Here is a 22157-nt window from a genome sequence, read left to right as displayed (position 1 = left end):
CCTGGTCCACACACACACACACACACACACACACACACACACACACACACACACACACAGATATTAAATAACCTGTTTCCTGTTTGGATGTGTGTCGAGTACCTCCAGGCTCGGGGGGCATACATGTCCCATAATGCACTGTGGAGGGCAGGAAGTCATTGATGGTTTGGTTGTTGTATGAAATAACATCAGTCAGCAGATTGTGCAGCTTTAATAACCCGACAGTTCAACACATTAACCTCTTCAACACATTTATTCTCCACTTGAGGCGAAAATCCAAAACATTTTAGTGATCGGTATGAATCAAAATGCTGCTGCTGATAATAATGATAATAATAATGATGATGATAATGTTTAGAAGTCGGTATTTCTGGATCTATTATTTGCTTTATTTTATTTTTCTCATGACCAACTATAGAAAAGGATTTGGAGTTTCCTAAATTTGATCACTTAATATGTAACGTTGTAGCCAAATTAGCACTATTTACTCTTATTTTCCAGTTTTTGATGTTAGTATGTGTTGATGATTTGCTCGTTTAGCTCGAGTGAAAACAGGTGTGTGTCATTAAGTCCTTTAGATTTCTCTCCTCCATTCATTTCAAAGAAAAGGAGGATAAACCCTGTTCAACAATTGACCCTCATTTGCAAAAAAAAAAAACACAACGTTGCATAATTTACAACTTTGTGGAAAGCTGTTAGCTGTGTGTGTGTGTGTGTGTACATATACACATTGTGTTCTACCTTAATAGAGGCAACGTATCCTGGTGGAGATACAACTCATAAAGTCCAAAATACACAAAATATTTCTTAACCTTTGTGTCGTCCTCCCGGGTCAAATTGACCCCGTCTGTTTTGACTGTTCCTTCCTTCCTTCCTTCCTTCTTTCCTTCCTTCCTTCCTTCCTCTCTCTTTCCTCCCTCAATCCCCCTTTCTTCCTTCCTTTTTGTATTTCCTTCCTTCTTCCTTCCTCCCTCCCTCCTTTCTTCTTTCCTTACCTCTTTCCTTCTTTCCTTCCTCCCTCCTTCTCTCTCTCTTTCTTTCCTCCTTGCTTCCTCCCTCCCTCCCTCCTCCCTCCCTCCCTTCCTGGGGTAATTTTAAGGGCATCTACCACAGTTTATAGCTAAAGTGTCGATGAATGCTGCTAGATGCTCCAACTGACTCCAACTTCTCTCTAGAAACACTAAGTTAAGCCATTCGGGTCTCAGTCAGTTTAGACTTTCTAATAAGTGTGCTCATAAGATGAATAAGATTATCATTTTAAAATTGGAAATGATTGCTCCATTAACTAGATTTAAAGACTTATAGTAGCTATAGTAGCTCACACTAAGGGCCCATTTATACTCAACGTACGTATGAAAATGAATCCGTACGTTTCAAACGATGTTACCGTCACTGCTCTCATACTTCCATGCCTCCTTTACGTTGGCATGTATGTTAACCAAAACATCCACCAGGGGGCAGCACCGAGTCAAAAGTTTATGAAACAACAAACTCAAAAACAAACATGGCGACTGTGGAGGAGATATTGATAATGTTCCTCTTGCATAAAAGACAAAAACGATATGTTTAAAGTTTCTAACCAACTCACAAAACCTTTCCTCAAAAAGTTCCTCCATTGTTATTTCTTCTTCGTGTCTCAGTAGAGCTACGTATCGAGTAGTGACCGCAGCACTGCCTCCCCGTGGTTTCCGGTGGTACTGCTCCGTTTGGTCCGTATCCGTAAGCTTTATAGAAACGAGCAGAAATACGGACGAATGCAAACTAGAGGCTTCAAAATGGGAATCCATACATTAATAAGTTACTTCACAGTGATTACATCCCTTTTTTTTTGTTCATGGTATTCTCAGTAAGCTAGTGTTATCTTGGGTCCGAGGTAGCAGGAAATGTGAAAAGCAACACTCTGCACTCCTTTATTGGAAAGTCCTCTCTCATAACTTAAAAGATGAGCTGCAACTCTGAGCTTCAAACCAGAAAAACATGATAGAAAATATAACATATCTGATGTTTCACTCCACACAGAACAAGGCCTGAATGATGTTTAACCCTTTACATACTGTTCATATTCTGACTCATAATTAGTCTCTACATAAATTAACATTCATACATTCCCCATCAGTCATTAATAAATGTTAAAAGACTGTATTCTATTTATTTATAGGAAAAAAGACCTTTGCAATCATTGTTTTTTGGTCCATCCATCCATCCATCCATCTTCTTGCCGCTTATCCGGGGTCGGGTCGCGGGGGCAGCAGCCTAAGCAGGGAAGCCCAGACTTCCCTCTCCCCAGCCACTTCGTCCAGCTCTTCCAGGGGGACCCCGAGGCGTTCCCAGGCCAGCCGAGAGACATAGTCTCTCCAGCGTGTCCTGGGTCTTCCCCGGGGTCTCCTACCGGTGGGACGTGCCCTGAACACCTCACCAGGGAGGCGTCCGGGAGGCATCCTGATTAGATGCCCGAACCACCTCATCTGGCTCCTCTCGACGTGGAGGAGCAGCGGGTCTACTCCGAGCTCCCTCCGGATAACTGAGCTTCTCACCCTATCTCTAAGGGAGAGCCCAGCCACCCTACGGAGGAAGCTCATTTCGGCCGCTTGTACCCGCGATCTTGTTCTTTCGGTCACTACCCAAAGCTCATGACCATAGGTGAGGGTAGGAACGAAGATCGACTGGTAAATCGAGAGCTTCGCCTTTCGGCTCAGCTCTCTCTTCACCACGACGGATCTGTGCAGAGTCCGCATTACTGCAGACGCCGCACCGATCCGCCTGTCGATCTCCCGTTCCATCCTTCCCTCACTCGTGAACAAGACCCCGAGGTACTTGAACTCCTCCACTTGAGGCAGAATCTCGTCCCCGACCCGAAGAGTGCACTCCACCCTTTTCCGGTTGAGGACCATGGCCTCGGATTTGGAGGTGCTGATTCTCATCCCGGCCGCTTCACACTCGGCTGCGAACCGATCCAGTGAGAGTTGGAGGTCACGGTCTGATGAAGCCAACAGGACCACATCATCTGCAAAAAGCAGTGACCCAATCCTGAGGTCACCAAACCGGACCCCCTCTACACCCTGGCTGCGCCTAGAAATCCTGTCCATAAAAATTATGAACAGGATCGGTGACAAAGGGCAGCCCTGGCGGAGTCCAACTCTCACTGGAAACAAGTCCGACTTATTGCCGGAAATGCGGACCAAGCTCTGACATTGGTCGTACAGGGAACGGACGGCCCTTATCAGGGAGTCCGATACCCCATACTCCCGGAGAACCCCCCACAGGATCCCCCGAGGGACACGGTCGAATGCCTTCTCCAAGTCCACAAAACACATGTGGACTGGTTGGGCAAACTCCCATGCACCCTCAAGGATCCTGTAGAGGGTGTAGAGCTGGTCCACTGTTCCACGGCCCGGACGAAAACCACACTGCTCCTCCTGAATCCGAGATTCGACTATCCGACGGACCCTCCTCTCCAGCACCCCCGAATAGACCTTACCAGGGAGGCTGAGGAGTGTGATTCCCCTGTAATTGGAACACACCCTCCGGTCCCCCTTCTTAAAAAGAGGGACCACCACCCCAGTCTGCCAATCCAGAGGCACTGCCCCCGATGTCCACGCGATGCTGCAGAGTCGTGTCAACCATGACAGCCCCACAGCATCCAGGGCCTTGAGGAACTCGGGGCGGATCTCATCCACCCCCGGGGCCCTGCCACCGAGGAGCTTTTTAACCACCTCGGCGACCTCCACCCCAGAGATAGGAGAGCCCACACCCAAGCCCCCAGGCCCTGCTTCCTTACCAGAAGGCGTGTTGGTGGGATTGAGGAGGTCTTCGAAGTATTCCTTCCACCGATCCACAACGTCCCGAGTCGAGGTCAGCAGCACACCGTCCCCACCGTACACAGTGTTTACGGTGCACTGCTTCCCCCTCCTGAGACGCCGGATGGTGGTCCAGAATCTCTTCGAAGCCGTCCGGAAGTCTTTTTCCATGGCCTCACCGAACTCCTCCCATGTCCGGGTTTTTGCCTCAGAGACCGCCCTAGCTGCGCTCCGCTTGGTCTGCCGGTACCTGTCTGCTGCCTCCGGAGTCCTACAAGCCAAAAAGGCCCTATAGGACTCCTTCTTCAGCTTGACGGCATCCCTCACCGCCGGTGTCCACCAGCGGGTTCGGGGATTGCCGCCCCGACAGGCACCGACCACCTTGCGGCCACAGCTCCGGTCAGCCGCCTTGACAATGGAGGCACGGAACATGGCCCACTCGGACTCAATGTCCCCTGCCTCCCCCGGTACATGGTCGAAGCTCTCCCGGAGGTGTGAGTTGAAACTCTCTCTGACAGGAGACTCTGCCAGACGTTCCCAGCAGACCCTCACAATACGTTTGGGCCTGCCAGGTCTGCCCGGCATCCTCCCCCACCATCGGAGCCAACTCACCACCAGGTGGTGATCAGTTGACAGCTCCGCCCCTCTCTTCACCCGAGTGTCCAAGACATGCGGCCGCAAGTCCGACGACACGACTACAAAGTCAATCATCGAACTGCGGCCTAGGGTGTCCTGGTGCCAAGTGCACATATGGACACCCTTATGCTTGAACATGGTGTTCGTTATGGACAATCCGTGACGAGCACAGAAGTCCAATAACAGAACACCACTCGGGTTCAGATCAGGGGGGCCGTTCCTCCCAATCACACCCTTCCAGGTCTCACTGTCGCTACCAACATGGGCGTTGAAGTCCCCCAGCAGAACGAGGGAATCCCCAGGGGGAGTGTTTTCCAGCACCCCCTCCAAGGAGTCCAAAAAGGCTGGATACTCTGAAGTGCTGTTTGGACCATAGGCACAAACAACAGTCAGGATCCGTCCCCCCACCCGAAGGCGGAGGGAGGCCACCCTCTCGTCTACCGGGGTAAACTCCAACATACAGGCACCAAGCCGGGGGGCAATAAGTATTGCCACCCCTGCCCGGCGCCTGACACCAGTGGCAACTCCAGAGTGGACGAGAGTCCAACCCCTCTCAAGGAGACTGGTTCCAGAGCCCTTGCTGTGCGTCGAGGTGAGGCCGACTATATCTAGCCGGAACTTCTCAACCTCACGCACCAGCTCAGGCTCCTTCCCCACCAGAGAGGTGACGTTCCACGTCCCTAGAGCTAGCTTCTGCAGCTGAGGATCGGACCGCCAAGGTCCCCGCCTTCGGCCGCTGCCCAGCTCACATTGCACCCGACCCCTTTGGCCCCTCTCACTGGTGGTGGGTCTGTGGGAGCGGGGTCCCATGTCCCTTTTTCGGGCTATGCCCGGCCGGGCCCCATGGGGGAAGGCCCGGCCACCAAGCGCTCGCCTCCGAGCCCCACCCCCAGGCCTGGCTCCAGGGGGGGGCCCCGGTGACCCGCGTCCGGGCAAGGGACACGAAAATCCAATTATCTTGCTCGTCATCGGGGTTTTCTGAGCTACCTTTTGTCTGGCCCCTCCCCCCGGACCTGTTTGCCATGGGAGACCCTACCAGGGGCATAAAGCCCCCGACAACTGAGCTCCTGGGGTCATTGGGACACGCAAACCCCTCCACCACGGTAAGGTAGTAGCTCAGGGAGGGGTCCAGAAGAACATTTTATAGAATATGAAGAACTTTTTTAAAATAAACACAAGTCAAATTTAGACATAAGCTGCACAAAAATAAACCAACATGATGCATTTTATTTACATTTTTACATTTTTTTTTGCATATTCAGGGTCACACTAGTTAAAGTCCACCTGGTAGAAATATGTATCAGGTGTTTTTACAGCTCTCACATGTAAAAATAAACAGTATTTAAGGGTTAAGTCTGTTAAGTCTATTTGTTTTTTTATCCACATGCAAACACATAAAATGTTGCCATATTCAGACTTTTAGTTGGTTCACAGTCTTAACCCAGCAGTCAGGTCTCCATATGAATAGTAAAAAGAAGTTTTCCTCGCTGTAATCATTCCTCCTGTTCATACTTGCTACTTTTACATTTCCTGCCTCGTCGCTTCCTTTTATTTCCCGTCTGCAGACTCTGCTTCTCTGCTTCCATCTCCCCTCCGTTTAATCCTCTGATCTCTGGAGGAGCATTAGGCCAAGCAGCTGGGCCCCCTGAACGCCTCTTGAAAAGGCAGGCCACTCCAACCAGGAGGCCAGGGGTGGTGGTGGGAGAGGTAGGGGAGGTATGGGAGGTGGAGGGGGGGGGGGGCATCCAGACCACCTGGCTCCTGAAACATAGAAAAATGCACCAACATATAACTCCACACTGAGAGGAAGAGAGTGGAGGGCTCTCAAGTGATGTGAAAGACAAAACTCTAAGAAAAAAGCACCAAAATAAAAGCTTGGATCCTCATATTCAGACCAGACAATCAACAAAATAAGGGAAAAGTTGCAGAAAAACAAAGTAAAATGTAATTTAATTAAATAAAAAACAGAATATCATGTTGCATATTGAATTATTGGATGTGCTGCTGATGAACACCAAAGTCTTACAATGCAATATGCTCAAAACTGGAAGACTAGAGACAGCTGCAAAACATCTGAAAATAAAGGAATAAAGTTCTAAAATAACTAAATAAAGTTAGGGTTGGACTTAGGAACAAAAACCACAAGGTTATGTTTAAGGAAAGATCATATTTTTGGGTTCAAATAATCACTTTCTTAAGGTTAGAGAAACATGCGTTGTGGTTTAAAGTCACTACCCTCGGACAGTTAGGTGATTTTCGTCGTCATGGCTACAATAACAACTAAGGAGTTAAGGTTTGGGGATGATCGTAGTCAGCTGCAAAGTCCACTGTGTTTCGTGTTGACTCGACTTTGACGCTGTATAATTGGCATCATGTGATTTCTTTCTCATGTTGCTTCGAGTCATTTAAACTTAAATATATGTTGTTTTTGAGTCACTGGCATTTATGATGTTGTGTTTCTTTGTTTCTTGAGAGGAAAGTCTCTTAAATTTAGGTAGAAAAAGACTTGGTTGCACGGTTGGGATTAAAATAATTTAGTGGTTAATGTTTGGGAATAAAGGTCAAACCAGTGTCGACTCTCAGTAAGAAATGGGAAGCAAACAGCAGACATTTAGTTAGAGGGGACATATTCTGCACATTTCCACGTGTATATTTATATTCTGGGGCTCTATTTGAATATCTTTGCATAATTAACAGTTAAAATCTCTTTATTTATTTTATACTGGTCCTTTATGCAGTCCCTCAGTTCAGTCTCTGTCTCTAATAGGCAGTTTTAGCTCCTGTCTCTTTAAGAACCCCCCCCACTCTGCTCTGATTGGTCAGCTTCAGGAAGCTTCCTTTGTCTCCAGAGTCAACTTAAGCAAACTATAGTAGCAGGATTTTGCTAATTTTTCTTATTCTTAAATTAAAATACCAGCTTCTTAAACATATACTTACATTTTGGAGCTGAAATATACGATACAAGAACAACATATGGAAAGTAGAGGTAACTTAGCAAACTTGCAGACTTTTGACATTTAGTGAGCATTTACATACATTCACCTCCAGTTTTGGACCTTTGAGCATATTTACTATCCAACATCAGAACAGTATACATGTAACAGAAAGTCACAAAAATCCTGATGTGTCCTTTTTAATGTTTTGCAGACTCAATAATGACAACAAGCAAGAATCACATGACCAACATTTGCTGTTTTTGGGGGCATTTGTTACATGAACTGCTGTTGTTTCCCCTCAGTAGAACAAACAGTGTCTTCATTCTACCACCGGAGGGCGCCAGATGAAGCCTCCACATACTTTAACCTTCATGTCCCCTCCCCGTATGTTTTGACTGTTCTTTCCCTCCTTCTTTCTTTCCTTCCTTCCCTCCCTCCTTCTCTCTCTTTCCTCACCCCTACCTTCCTCCCTTCCTTCTTTCCTCTGTCCTTCTTTACTTCCTTCCTCTTTTCCTTTCTCCCTTCCTTCCTTCCTTCCTTCCTTCCTTCCTTCCTTCCTCCCTCCTTTCCTTCCTCCTTCCTCCCTTCCTCCCTTCTTTCCTTCCTTCCTTCCTCCTTTCCTTCCTTTTTCCTCCCTTCCTTCCTTCCTTGACTCGAGGACAACAGGAGGGTTATTATCAGCTATCAGTGCCATATAAGGTAAGAAGTGTTGTGCATCAATAAAAAGAAGTAGAAGGTTTGAAAATAATGTAAAAGGCAGGAGATATATATTTATATATATATAACATATGTGCTAAAAGCCTCCAGATTGAGGACAGAGGTCCTCATATGGATCTTAGGATATTGATTGGATGTGCTCTCAGCTGCTTTCTTAGTATTTCAAGAAGGTGGATGAAGTTCATGATCTTGACCAGGGCCAGTGGAGCAAATTTAAATCTTTATATAGATTCAAGTCTAGGTGAGGCTGTTTTTCTGTATTTTCAGTTGTCCAATCCTTCCAAAACCTTCCTTCTTCTGTTTTCTGTGTATTCATCATTATCTCAACTTATGCAGAAATGTTATCAATTGTTTGTCTTTAAGCGTCAGTTATCTACATTTAGTGCTCTTTTGTAATATTTCTTCATACCAGACAACAAACACCTCAAAACTGGTCTGTGGAAATATAAAGAAAAAAGATGGATATGAATCCAGAACTTTATCTTTTCTATCCCCAATAAAGTCTAATATGTTGTATTTTAATTTTATTAGTGTAAACTCTAAATCTAAAGCCATAAAGATACACATGAGGATCCAGAAAGATGATATTTTAAGTTTTCATAACCATTGTTTAGTTTAGCTTGCATTAGTTTTTATCTTGATATATTAATATTATGAGTTATCTCAACTCTATATATCTGTATTTTTGCAGCTTAACCAATATTTTACTTAACGGCCTTTAAAAGTCAAAATCTTGAGCTCAGCTTCTCGTTACTTCCTGTCACATTTCTCTGCACTGGTTTTCTTCTACATCAAACCACTATGTGACAGGTTTTCCTTTTTTTTAATCACCAAGGTTGCATCGTGCTCACATATTTCAGCATGTACCAGGAGGAAGGGAAAAAAGGCTTCATCTTGACCTTGTTACAGTGTGCGGGAAAAAAAAGGTCAAAGGTCACGCATCCAGAAGTGGTCTTCAGAAATCATTCAGTGTGTCTGTGCGCCGGTCGACGGAGGTCAAGGCGCCGACTCGGCACCACTTAGCAGTAAAAGCCGCATTAAGAAACATGAGAAACATGAGAAACATAGAAAACGCTTGCATGTCATCAGCCGTGTGTGTGTGTGTGTGTGTGTGTGTGTGTGTGTGTATGTGTGTATGTGTGTATGTGTGTGTGTGTGTGTGTGTGTGTGTGTGTGTGTGTGTGTGTGTGTATGTGTGTGTCAGCTCTCCACTGACTGTTTAAGCATTTCTGAGCTCCAGAGCGCCACCAAAAGGTTAATAAGTGTTTTCCTTTCATTTAAAACAATCTCAATGAACACATAATTTTACACATATTTTATGATATATATTTCCACAAACAATGAGTGACAAAACATCACATTCATCTGGAGCTGCAACAATAAGTCGATTAATACTTCAGTTGATTGACAGAAAATAAATCAGTGAATCATTTCAAGTCATTTTTTAAGAAGAAATCACCAACTCCAGCTTCTTAAATATGAATATCTTCTGGTTTATCTTTTCCTCTATGACAGTAAACTATATATCTTATCTATTATCATTATCTATTATTATTAATGTTATTATCTATTGTCTGTTATTATATCTGATTGACATTTTTTCACCATTTTCTGACCATTTATATCCCAAATAACTACGTAATTAAAGATAAATTGATAATGACAACAATCACATGATACACAATGACAAAAATAGTTTGAATTGGGTTTAATGTCCATATTCATCTTCCAGAGTCAAGCTGTGAACCCTTTATTTGTCTGTCTTTTATGATTCAGTTTGAGAGTCTAAGCTGCTTTTTAATTACCAATAAGGCCATCCAACCTATAAAAGTCAGTCCCCTGTGTTTTCCAGTTCATTAAGATTGGCTATATTTGCATCAGATTTTCAAATTGTTTCCCAGGCAGACTTAAAGCTGGACAATAAAGATTGTTTTTATATGATAAATCAGTTTTTGTTGTTTTCATGTTAGTTTCCCTCCCTCCTTCCTCCTCATCTGAAAGTCCTGAAACCACAAACCAAACTTAATATTTCTTCACTGGTTCAGGTACAGCTCTGTTGCAGCAGATATGATGAAGATGGTTTTATCCTTTATTTAGATGGCACAAACAGCAAAAGCATTCTCAAAACTCTTTTATGTTTGAGCTCGATTTTCACATTTCAATTGGCAAAGATCTTAACACAAAGTTCCCTCAAAATCTCACATAACACTCACAAAAAACAAGAAAATTACGACTACAGACTGTTTACAAACACATTTTAAATCTGCTGAGGAGGAAAAAACTAAAACTTTAAAGCAACAAATGATTCAGTGTTACAGACATTTGAAAGACTCTCTCTCTCTCTCTCTCTCTCTCTCTCTCTCTCTCTCTCTCTCTCTCTCTCTCTCTCTCTCTGTGTGTGTGTGTGTGTGTGTGTAGGTACCAGCGCCCCCTGCTGGTAAGAAGCAGAATTTTAGGGATAATGAACATGATCTGATAAATGTGTGTATGTGTGTGAAAGCAAAAACCTGATTTGATCAAGCTCTTGCTGCCACCTGCTGTCAGAATGATGAACAACAAGTCTGACATCAGTTTCCAAACCATATGTTTAAAAAAATACTGTTTAAAGTGTGAGGGATGAGACAGACATGAAATTTAATAGGATATGTTTGTTTCCCTTTGATAAAAGAAAAGAAAGAGTGTACTGAATTCAATATTAACATCACAATATACAAACACTGCATGATAAATCAATTATTTAATACAATGAAATAAGACTTCAAATATTACTGGTTACAGTCTGACATGAATTATCTTTCCTGTTTTTTTTTATGACCATCCATCAACAGACACAGTAATCATGTCTGCTGTGAAACAATCTATTATAGTATTAGTATTTCATCACATGTTAAACAACTTACTGAATTACTGAACACTTTTGTAAATGTGCCAGCTGCTAATTTTCAAACTGCCGTCCTTTTGATGAGATAATCTAACAAATTATAGACACTGTAAAGACAACAGCAACTAAATAAGCCTCTTTAAGACCGTGCAGGAGCCATGCAGATAATAATACAATAACACACAGTTAGGCAGGTAGCTCTCTGTGTGTACATGTGATTCCTTCGCAATCAGGTGAGTTTTTAATACTTCATTTCTCTGTTGAATCTTTCTATTTAATGCTTTTTAAACTCTATTTAAATGTGTCTTTTTATGATGTTTTGAGCTTCATTTATATCTTGTGCTTTACAGATAAACTTGACTTTCTGCAGAGCTCCCAAAGTCCTGAAACGTTGTTGGTTACTTCTTGGTACATGAAAGATGGTGACCGTCAAATCGGCAAACTCGAGGCTTTAAAACGACAAACAAAAGTCTACAAACTGATGTGTGATGTCACAGTGAGTACGTCCTTGTTTTTCTCTTTTCTTTTAACATCTATGAGTGAATCCAACACTGTCATCTTGTCACCTTTTAAAGGGTTAGGCTCACATGTTTCTAAGCTCTGAAGAATATCGTCAAAGAGGAAAAACAGAGATCATGTTTTCAGTCTCAGGAGAGTAGTTCTGTGTAATGACTCTCTGGGTGATTTGAAAAGTGTGAAGTCTGGTGATTTTCTATATTTTTATCATGTGCAAAACTAAATCAACAATGAACTGATCAACTAACAAGTTGTGTGTATAGAGCTGCAACGATTCATCGATTTGTCATTTAACAGAAAATGAATCAGTAACTACACGGTCGCCCATAAAGTTGGAATAAAATACTTTTTACCTCTTTCCATGAAACGATTGTGAAAATGTGATTTCTTCTCAATAGATGAAGTGTGTATATTCTCAAAATGGTATTGATCAATCTCATTTCACCTGGTCAAAGGTGTTTACTGATGTGTTAAAAATAGAAAATAAAAACAGGAATGTGTCTGACAACAACATTATTCCAACTTGTATTCCAACCGTGTATTTTAATAACTGATTTATCATTTTAGTCATTTTTTTAAAAGACAAAAATGCCAAAACTTCTCGTTTCAGCTTCTTAAATGTGAATATTTTCTGGTTTCTTTGACAACAAACTGAATATTTTTAGGTTGATGACAGTCAGTCAAGACAAAACAAGACATTATAGGTTGTATCCTGAGTTTTGGGAAACAGTGATCGACATTTTCACAATTTTCTTGATTGATCAATTAATAGAGAACATAATACACAGATTCATTGACAATGGAAAAATCGTCAGTTGCAGTCTTTTGTGTGTGTATCCGAAGCTTGATGTATCTTGTTCTACACTAAAAACACACCAAAGAGTCATTATGAAGAGTTTAATCACATTAGTTTGTTTAGAAACGGCTCCAAAAACTAATAACTAATCCCATTTACAGTCTCCAGAGAGTAGTTCTGTGTAAAGCGGATACCATTGAGCCTGTGTGGGAATGTAGTTCTAGCTTATTGTGTTATTGTGTTATATATCACAATTTATTTGCAGCAGTGTGGCTCATTGATGTGTTTTTGACAACAACACAGGTCTACAGCACAGAAGAATCAGACTTTAGCTACACACACAATACTTGTTAGTCGATCAGTTTATTGTTGGTTTGGATCCAAACATGAGATTTGATATAGGATTATGCAATCTTATAGGATTAGGTTCACTTTAGTATCATATCCTCTGAGGTTAGTGTGTCTTTCTGTAACTAGCTTGTAGTCTGTGTTTGATTCTTGTTGGATAATGTTGTTAATGAGCTCCATTAACACTTACACAGCTGAACACAAAGTCTGTCAGCTCGATTAGTGACAAAAAAACACACAATAAAATATCTGTGACGCGTCTCTAAATAAACACATCGCAAGTAATACTTAAATTAAACATTTATAACATCAAATTTGGTACAGATATAGAGCCAATTTAGGTTTTGTCCTTAACTTAGTGTGAGGTTTAATATTTGAATATCTGACAGGATTAAACATCTTCATTCACCAGCAAACCAGCTATTAACTGTGTTGTGACAAAGGAAAGAAAGACCCCCATGTGTGTGTTTGTTGGGGGGGTTAAAGGGGGGGGGCGGGGGTACGTCTTTGTATCCAGAGGGGTCAGAGGTCAGCTCATCTCAGCGGGATGATGTCACAGGAGGAGGAGGGGGTCAAAGCTTTGAGGCTGTTATAATGTGTCACCTGCTGCTATAAAAGAGGCGGAAGAAGAAGAAGAAGAAGAAGAAGAAGATTAGGAGGTGGAAGACATTTCTGGCTTGTTTACGCCCGTTTAAGATTAACATATTTATGCTACTTTATCAACCTGCACATACACATGATAATAGAGAGTTTCAGCTCGTTGTTTAGCTGCACGGCTGCAACTTTAGTGTGTTGGTTCACTCTCGACGCTTGTTACTAGAGGGAAAAAGCTACCTGCTAAGCACCAAACAGCAAACAGACACAGTTATCTGCAGACTAGCTGGTGAACATAGTGGATTCCCTCAGATAGTTGGTAGAGAGTAAAAACAGAGCTAAAAGAGAGTAAATTCTGGACTTACACTCAGCAGGTGGACAGGAACATGACTCCAAATGAATGATAATGTTACTTATCTAAACTTAAAAGCTGATGACATGACACTGGTGGACAAAAAATCAGTTAACGCCAGGATTTCCAAGATCAATGGAAGATATAAAGGTTTAGAAATCAGCAATTCTGCATCTTTTTTTTGCATTTTGTTTGATTGCAAGCATAATGAATTACTAAACTACTCAACTACTATCTAAACCACTCATCCATGTTTAAATCTGTCTCATTATTACAGTCAGATAGACCAAACATTATCGGTAGATCAGGTGTCATTTTGAAGAACTCTTCCACTTTTGATTACTTCATTCCTGTCAGGTTTCATTGTTCTGTTATTATTGTATATTCTGGTTGTACTCAGGTAATTACGATCCAGAGTAGATGAATAAAAGCCCAATTAATCCCCCTGTTCCTCCTCTTTGTACATCATCACACACACATGATGGATGCTTGGAGGAGGTAATTTAATTAACCACAAATTAATTGAGAAGTCAGCACCACGTTGGCTCCATATCAGCTGAAATAATGAGGCTCTTTAAACTAATTGTGACACCAGACCTTGAGATCAGTTAATAAAGCTTTAACCTTGAGGATGCTGAATGAGCCTTAAAGCTTTTTAGCAGCTCACTTGGATCAGTGTCTAATCCAGCCGGGGCTTTAAAGTAGTGAAAACAGCTACATTTATTTATTTAAATGACTAAAACATGATGCCTCATATCAAGCTGTGCCAACCTTTTTTGGCCTCTAAACATTTAAAGTGTTTATTTATTAACTGCTACTAAAAGGTTATGACTTTTTCTTTCTTCTCAAACTGTAATTTTTAAGGTTTCTTAGAAGACTGAAATGTGAAAATATCAGTATTTCACAGTAAATGGACCCACTTGGGAGCCCTGAACCTCAGGTTGAGAACCACTGTCTTAAATACTGTTTCTGCTCTGATATGATTCAGGAAGGTGGCAAAATAAATAAAACTATAAAGTCACTATAAACTCACCTCAAACCTCTCAGGTTACTAAAGAAACACAAAACTCAAAGATGCTTACAGACAATACAGGTATAATTTCTCCTTTAGGAATATTATAGAAATATTATAGTAACAGAATTTTAAACTTGTTGCATAATGATAATAATCATTATTATTAATTCAGAAATTCTGCAGAAGTTTGACATTGATGTAACCTGATAGACATCATCCATGAAAGTATAGTTAATATAGTATTAATGCTCATTTATACTGTGCACATTATTGATTTTAAAATATGGATAATTTCTCTTTAAATAATAATAACAATATTGTCTTGATTCTTACAAACTGATGTTTAAAATCCATCTTGGTGCAGCTGAAATGAAAAACTCTCACATCTGCTCCAACGTTTATTCACCGTCATAAATATCCAGTTTATTACAAAACAAGTCACCGTTCAACATTATAAATAGATTTTATAAAACACACCGAAACATTTTCTCGCGAAAACAACGAAACAACGTAAACATCACAAAGTCCAAAAAAAAAACATCAGTTTGACTTCAGTCCTTTTTTTTATCCACAACATCAGTCAGTGTAGTTTGAGACGTTTTGCGCGTCTTAAAGAGGAGAAAGTATTTAGTTATCTCTGATGAAAATGCTTCTTTTTTGAGGGGAAATTCGCCTTTAAATTACATAGTGCCGAGAAGAAATAATGAAAATTAAATCTGACGATGTGTATTTGTATTATTAGGCTATAATAATAATAATAATAACAATAATAGCCTAATAACAACGTACTCTTATGTTTAAGATTTTAATTGTCTCCTTGTTATTGTGGGGGAATAAATGTACAAACTCCTTTTAAAAATATTCTCATTATCTCACATTTATCTTTTAAGGGGGGGCTGTTCTGGTTCTGGGTCTGAGAGGAAATGAGCTCATCCATTGTATTTTTGAAAACGTATCATCAGTCAAAGTCTTCACCAGCTCCAGTGGTACATGTGCGCCAGCTGCTGCACCCCGGTGTGCTGCTGCTGCTGCAGGCCGGGGTGCAGCAGTGGAGAGTAGGCACAGAGCGGGAGACTCAAACCGGACCGGAGCGTCGCCTCCAGGTCCTGCACTGTGATCCGGTCGCAGGGCCTTCCGTCCCGCACCAGCACCGGGATGGCGACCCTGCGGGCCGGCAGCGGATGCAGCGCCTCCAGGCTGCGCTCCGTCCGGGCCCGCTTCATCTTGTATCGGTGGTTTTGGAACCAGATCTTCACCTGGTTCGGGGTGAGGTGGATGAGCCCGGCCAGGTGCTCTCTCTCCGGGGCGGACAGGTAGCGCTGCTGCCGGAAGCGACGCTCCAGCTCGAAGGTCTGGGCTTTGGAGAACAGGACTCTGCGCTTCCTGCCCCGGCTCTTCTGCTCAGAGCCGCCCGCAGCATCCATCTCCGGGTCCGGGGAGAACTCTGGAGATTTAGGCTCGGTCCGGGAAAGACCGTGTACTGCAGAGGAGAGGACAGTAATCTGATTACTCCTAGTGTGTGTGCAATTTGGACTTGTTTACCCTATTTACATATGAATCCAATACATTATACTAACACCTAATATCATTATGAAAGATGTTTCCTTGTTAAAACAGGACACACTTTTTGGATAATGACCTCAAAAGTTTCAGAATTTGTGGATTTTGTAACCTAGGCACACTAGTTTGATATGATGGCTATAGAAATATGTTTATTTATTTTATTTATACAAAGCAGCATTATCTGCCAAAATATCCTGAAATATTTGGTCATTTAATTTAGTAGGCTTACAATGTTTATTTTAATAAACTAGCAGCCTGTTTGTTCACGTGTCATTTTAAACAATATAACTTACACAGTAGTAGACTACTAGTTAAAATAATTTAATAATTATTTAAATCAGCAAAAGACTGAAGTGAGGTCTCTTTTTGACATAAGTATTATATTATAAGGCGCTTTACGTGATTTAAACTCAGATTATTTCGCTTCACATTAACATGAAACATTACAGCTGATCTCTCTTCACATAAATATAATTTTCACTTCAACATGATGGAGTGGAAACCTTTTAATTTACTGTCCTGGTTAAAAAAGGAACATCAGCACCACTTTTGAGCTTTAACTTATTATTATTATTATTATTATTAATAATAATAATTAATAAGAATATCCGATGTAAATATGACAGTGAAGCAAATTATTACAGCCACAGTTTATTTGATAATTACGCACGAAGAGAAGAGCGTCTTTTAAAGGCAATTCAAATGTAATTAAGGTCTAAAATGAGTCAAAATAATAACTTTTCAGTGACTATTTTTGTAAATCAAAGCTCCTCACATGAGAAGTGCAGGTTACCGGATCCGCAGCTCCACCTGCTGAAGCTCCCCTCGCCTCTCTCGCGCATATTCCTCCCGGTAAATCCCAGTTTCTGCACGTTTTCTGCGCCGGAAACCTCCACGGAGGCCTCCTCGGTGTCGTCCTCCTCTGTCTCCTCGGTCCCGGAGCCGCATCTCCCGGTGAGGGAGTCGGGCAGATCCAGGATGTCCTGCACCAAGAAGCCCGTTCTCATGTTGGTGCCAAAAGACATGGAGGAAGGAAGAAGGAGAGAGAGAGACGCAGAGAGGTCCAGGTTTGTGACCGCGATGTTTCACCGGCTGCAGCCCGTTAAAGAGGAGCGGAGAGCGGGCTGCGTGCGTCCATGAAGACCGTCAAACGGAGCTGGAGCCCGGAGCGTGAACGGGCCTTACCGGAGACGATTTAACAGCTGAAGAAATACATGAAGGAAGAGAAGACACTAAGAGAGGGAGTCCTCCGAGCTTTTTAACTGTGTGTGTGTGTGTGTGTGTGTGTGTGTGTGTGTGTGTGTGTGTGTGTGTGTGTGTGTGTGTGTGTGTGACGTTAAAAAAAGGACGGAGGCGGGTCCCGGGAGTCAAGTGGATGAGGGTGTGGGAGCCGTTTCAGGGAGGAGATGAATGTTTAATGAGCAGGATTAGAAAGAAATAGAGTCACTGATCCGCTTCCTGTTTACTTGTTTACTGAAGAATTAAAAAAAATAAAACCCTCTAATGTTTCTGAAAAGACGTCAAAATACACAAATAACATGTATGATGTCTAGAAATCAATATATATCACATTTAGAAAGTTATAAGTCTATGGAAGACCACATAGAAATTATTTCATATTATTAGGCCTATTTGTTTATTATTCTATTTATTCATCTATCTATATAGAATAGAATAAAAGTAGAATAGAAAGTCTTTATTGTTCATTGTACAAAGCACAACGTAACATAGATAATAATAATAACAGATAATAATCATAATAATAATAAATGTGCCAAAAAACTAACATCAGCATTTAATTAATTGACTTAAAAGAAGAAAAGAAATGAAAAATGTATAATTAATCTACTATTCAAATTAAACAAACAAAGATTAATTGATTAAAAAACAAAATTAAGCAAAAATATAAATGAAAAATTAAATTAATTAGATTCATATAAAAAAATCAGTTTATTTTATTACCTGTGTGTCATTTAGTTGTAAAAAATATAATGAAAACAAGTTGAACAAAATAAAATATAATGAAAAAGAAAAATCATTTAAAAGAACATATTTATTTAAATGAAAAATTATGATGAATCCACTACTTTGAAGAAGATACCATAAAAAAATTTAAGAGATTTTAAATAAAACAATACATACATCTAACCTTTTTAACATTTGCAAACACACATGAAAAAAAAATCTGAATTGACAAATCTGCCCTGAGAAATGAATGGATTTTGAATCACTGTGATGTTGAAACATTGAAGGATAAGAGGACAAACATGAGCTCTCATCACACTGTTGTTCTGTAAAGATTGAGCTGCAGAAACAAACACTTTCTCTCCTCACTGTGTTTGTTTCTGTGTTTGTTGTGAGGATTACGAGGAGCAGATGAAGAGTCACTGACAGACTGATCTGCAAACACTCTACTGACTCTACTTCACTACAGCAGCTGAGTATTAGTTTAGAGGCTAATTGTACTTATTGTTATATTAGTATACTCATTATAATAGTTTAGATTATTACAGCTACTGTAACATTTGACTTCCTATTTAAAGAAAACGGACATTTATAAACATTCTTCACTGAAAAGATAGACATCAGTTATCTCTATCTGCCGTTATAAATAGACTGTGTTTGTGTTTGTTCTAGTTTATAGCACAAAGTAACTGTTAGCCTTTAGCTCCCAGTGTTGGAAAGTAACTAAGTACATTTACTCAAGTGTTGTACTTGAGGTACAATTTTGAGGTACTTGTCCTTTACTTGAGTATTTCAAATAGCGGATTCACATCACACTCAATCTCAAATCATACATGAATAAATAAATAAAATAAAATCAATCAACAAGAACAAGAATATTGCACGTGGAGAATTTCAACCTGTCCTCACAAGAAAAACAACAGTAGGCTATATGTCGAAAATTCAGGCAGGCAAAAACAACTTCTAGTTATGTTCATGTCATCTAGAGGCTGATGTAATTATGCCTCAGGGTTCAGGTGATGTCAGTATAAAGGCCCATTTATGCTCAACGTTAGATACGGATACGGACGGAGCCTTCTGTCCGTGCTCTGCGTTCATTTCGTCCGTATTTCTGCACGTTTCCATAAAGCTTACGGATACGGACCAAACGGAGCAGTACCACCGGAAACCACGGGGAGGCAGTGTTGCCGTCACTACTCGATACGTAGCTCTAGTGAGATACGAAGAAGAAATAACAATGGAGGAACTTTTTGAGGAAAGGTTTTGCGAGTTGGTTAGAAACTTTAAACATATCGTGTTTGTCTTTTATGCAAGAGGCACATTATCAATATCTCCTCCACAGTCGCCATGTTTGTTTTTGAGTTTGTTGTTGTCATATACGTTTGACTCGGTGCTGCCCCCTGGTGGATGTTTTGGTTAACATCCATGCCAACGTAAAGGAGACATGGAAGTATGTGAGCAGTGACGGTAACATCGTTTTTGAAACGGACGTATACATTTTCGTACGTCCGTTGAGCATAAATGGGCCTTCCTTATCCCAATGAAGCTAGATAGTTTGCAATTTGGCAAAAAGTGGCCTTGGCTGCTGGTTATGACTGCTCGTCTCCTTCTTCCAACCAAATGTTTTCCCCTGTGAAACACAGTGAGTCACTGCTGCTCGAGTGTCCAAACCATGATGGGTTAACTATTCCAGGCAGCACATCCAGGTCTCTGAAACCAGGACCAGATGTTTACACGTGCAAAACATAACCAAGATACTCCTGATTATAACCAGCTTGTGTGCATGTAGACTCAACCTGCTGGTGGCGCTGGAGAGAAAGACAGGGGATCATTAAAGTGAGTTGGATTTATTGTCTGACAGCCTTGAATCTGTCTATAAAATGTTGCACCAATCAGTTAGTTAGATGTTGCAATTTGGACCAAAGTGGTGGACCGACCACCGACAGACAGACATTGTTAGAAATATGACAGCTGTATAAATCTGTCTTTGTACCAATCCAAAGCTGTCTGACTTACATGCTGCGTTTTGTGTTTAAGAGGCCGCAAAAGCCTCAAATTTAGTGCATGGCAGTTGGTCATTTCATTAAACCTGTCAAGTAACTTTGTTTAATTTTTACCGACTTTCTCTGTGTTCATTTTTGTCTTTGTTTAACTTGGTATCTTTTTTTTTTTCTGGTACAAACTCTCAGCTATAATTCTAATTTATCATCATGTCAGGTTAATAACATATAAAGCTACTTCTGGAAACCAAAATATAAGATAAAAAAAATGACACAAGCACCTATAAAAATGTACAAAAGTGATATATTGATGAATCAATAATGAAAACACTCATCAGTATTTATTATTATTACTATGGTTTATTACAATACACAGACAGGGCTTAAATATAAAAGAAAGTGTAATAAAGCAAATCACGTTTTAAATAATTGAGATTTTTAAGCAGCTTTTTTTTAAAAAGCTCAAACCAAAAATCTACATTTCAATTGATTTCAGTTCCAATCAAGCTGTAATTTATTGTTAATAGATTTGAGTGTCATGTTTTGATTCTCATGCACTGATCTGATTTCTTCAGCCTTGTTTTGTGAGTAACTAAGTCTCATTTCTACAAAATCAGTGAGAACAAGTATCATAATTGTCTGAATTTGACATGTTTTAATAAGAATAAAAGTCTTGGAAACTGAAAATAAGATTAAATGACTTGATAAGTTTAAAGGAAGACATTTCTAACCAGACTGCTTCAGGATTTGATTTATTTGGGGATAGTTTTATAGTGGTTTGTATGTTTGGTTGAGTTTTGTTTTTTCTAGTTTACTGCATGTGATCTGTGTGACAATGAGTTGAGCTGTGTGTGTGTGCGTGTGTGTGTGTGTGTGTGTGTGTGTGTGTGTGTGTGTGTGTGTGTGTGTTCCTGCTGGGTGGTCGAACTCTGCAAACAAACACACGACGAGCTGACGGCCACAAAGACCGCACAGCCTCCACATTTATCCCATTTATTTCCCCCTGAACACTTTGTAGTGGCCTGAAACACACACACACACACACACACACACACACACACACACACACACACACACACACACACACACACACACACACACACACACACTACTGCGAATACATGTGAGGCTGCTGGGAGTTGTCATGGTATTCAGACTGCAGCCTTCAATAGACTGTCTTCTATATTCATGACCACACACACACACACACACACACACACACACACACACACACACACAGGTTGTCACTGAGTTGATTTAAACTAATAATAATTTAAAAACTGTGATCTTATCACGAAATATGAAGCAACCTGAAGTTAAATGTAAAAATAATAATGTGAATGTGAATAATGACATTTCTTCTTCTTCTTCTTATATTTCAATTTTATTATAACAAAGACAATAATTCATTGCTACAGTAGCTCAAAAAATAGCGATATAGAAAAAAACAAAACAAAAAACTAATGTATACAACAATAAACTAAACTAAATAAAACAACCCTAAAATGCAGTTTTAACATATATACACACACACACACAAACACACACACACATATATATGTATATATATATATATATATATATATATATATATATATATATATATTGTCCATGATATATACAAATCAGCAGGGAGAAACTCAAGTGTGTGAATTGAAGTTGTGACCGACAGATCCATTCACAAATCTCAAAACTAGACAAATTATGATAAAACAGATAAAACTACACTATAAAAAGGAAAGTATGACAATAAAGTTTAAATTCTTGAAATGGATGAAAAGTGTGACAACACTGTGCAAGATAGTTAAAAAATGTCACCCACCTAAACCCACCAAAACACAAACAAAAGCTTTAACTTCTCATATAAAATCTGATGAAATGTTATTTACTCTGCTGAGTTGATGTTGGAGTGAAAGTTGTTGATCAGTGGAGTCTGATAGAAACAGAAGGTTCTCCATCGTTTTCATAATTCACCGTAGCTTCAACTCCATCTCCATCTTCATGCACCTGTGAGGAACAACACAACACACCTGAGCTTCTG

The 22157-nt window shown here is 40.5% G+C and overlaps 1 protein-coding gene across 1 annotated transcript; it reads right to left on the bottom strand.

The window, feature by feature from the left end:
- Positions 1-15559: 15559 nt before the first annotated feature.
- On the bottom strand, positions 15560-17176 carry nkx2.2b (NK2 homeobox 2b). Its single transcript, XM_053336551.1, has 2 exons — positions 16927-17176; positions 15560-16068 (listed from the first exon to the last, which is right to left on the bottom strand). Exons 1-2 carry the CDS (start codon positions 17174-17176, stop codon positions 15560-15562), a joined length of 759 nt encoding a protein of 252 aa, XP_053192526.1.
- Positions 17177-22157: the final 4981 nt, after the last annotated feature.

This window comes from Scomber japonicus, chromosome 17, assembly GCF_027409825.1.
Source record: "Scomber japonicus isolate fScoJap1 chromosome 17, fScoJap1.pri, whole genome shotgun sequence".
Taxonomy (NCBI): Eukaryota; Metazoa; Chordata; class Actinopteri; order Scombriformes; family Scombridae; genus Scomber; species Scomber japonicus.
Note: the sequence above shows the minus strand (reverse complement) of the source record. Positions and strands in the feature narration are given on the sequence as shown.

What these genes read in the sequence shown, in the direction of transcription:
- nkx2.2b (XM_053336551.1), bottom strand. Translation starts at nt 17,176, where the DNA reads ATGTCTTTTGGCACCAACATGAGAACGGGCTTCTTGGTGCAGGACATC. An exon ending in CGGTAACCTGCACTTCTCAT is followed by an intron (nt 16,069 to 16,926) that starts GTGAGGAGCTTT and finishes TCTCCTCTGCAG; the next exon opens with TACACGGTCTTTCCCGGACC.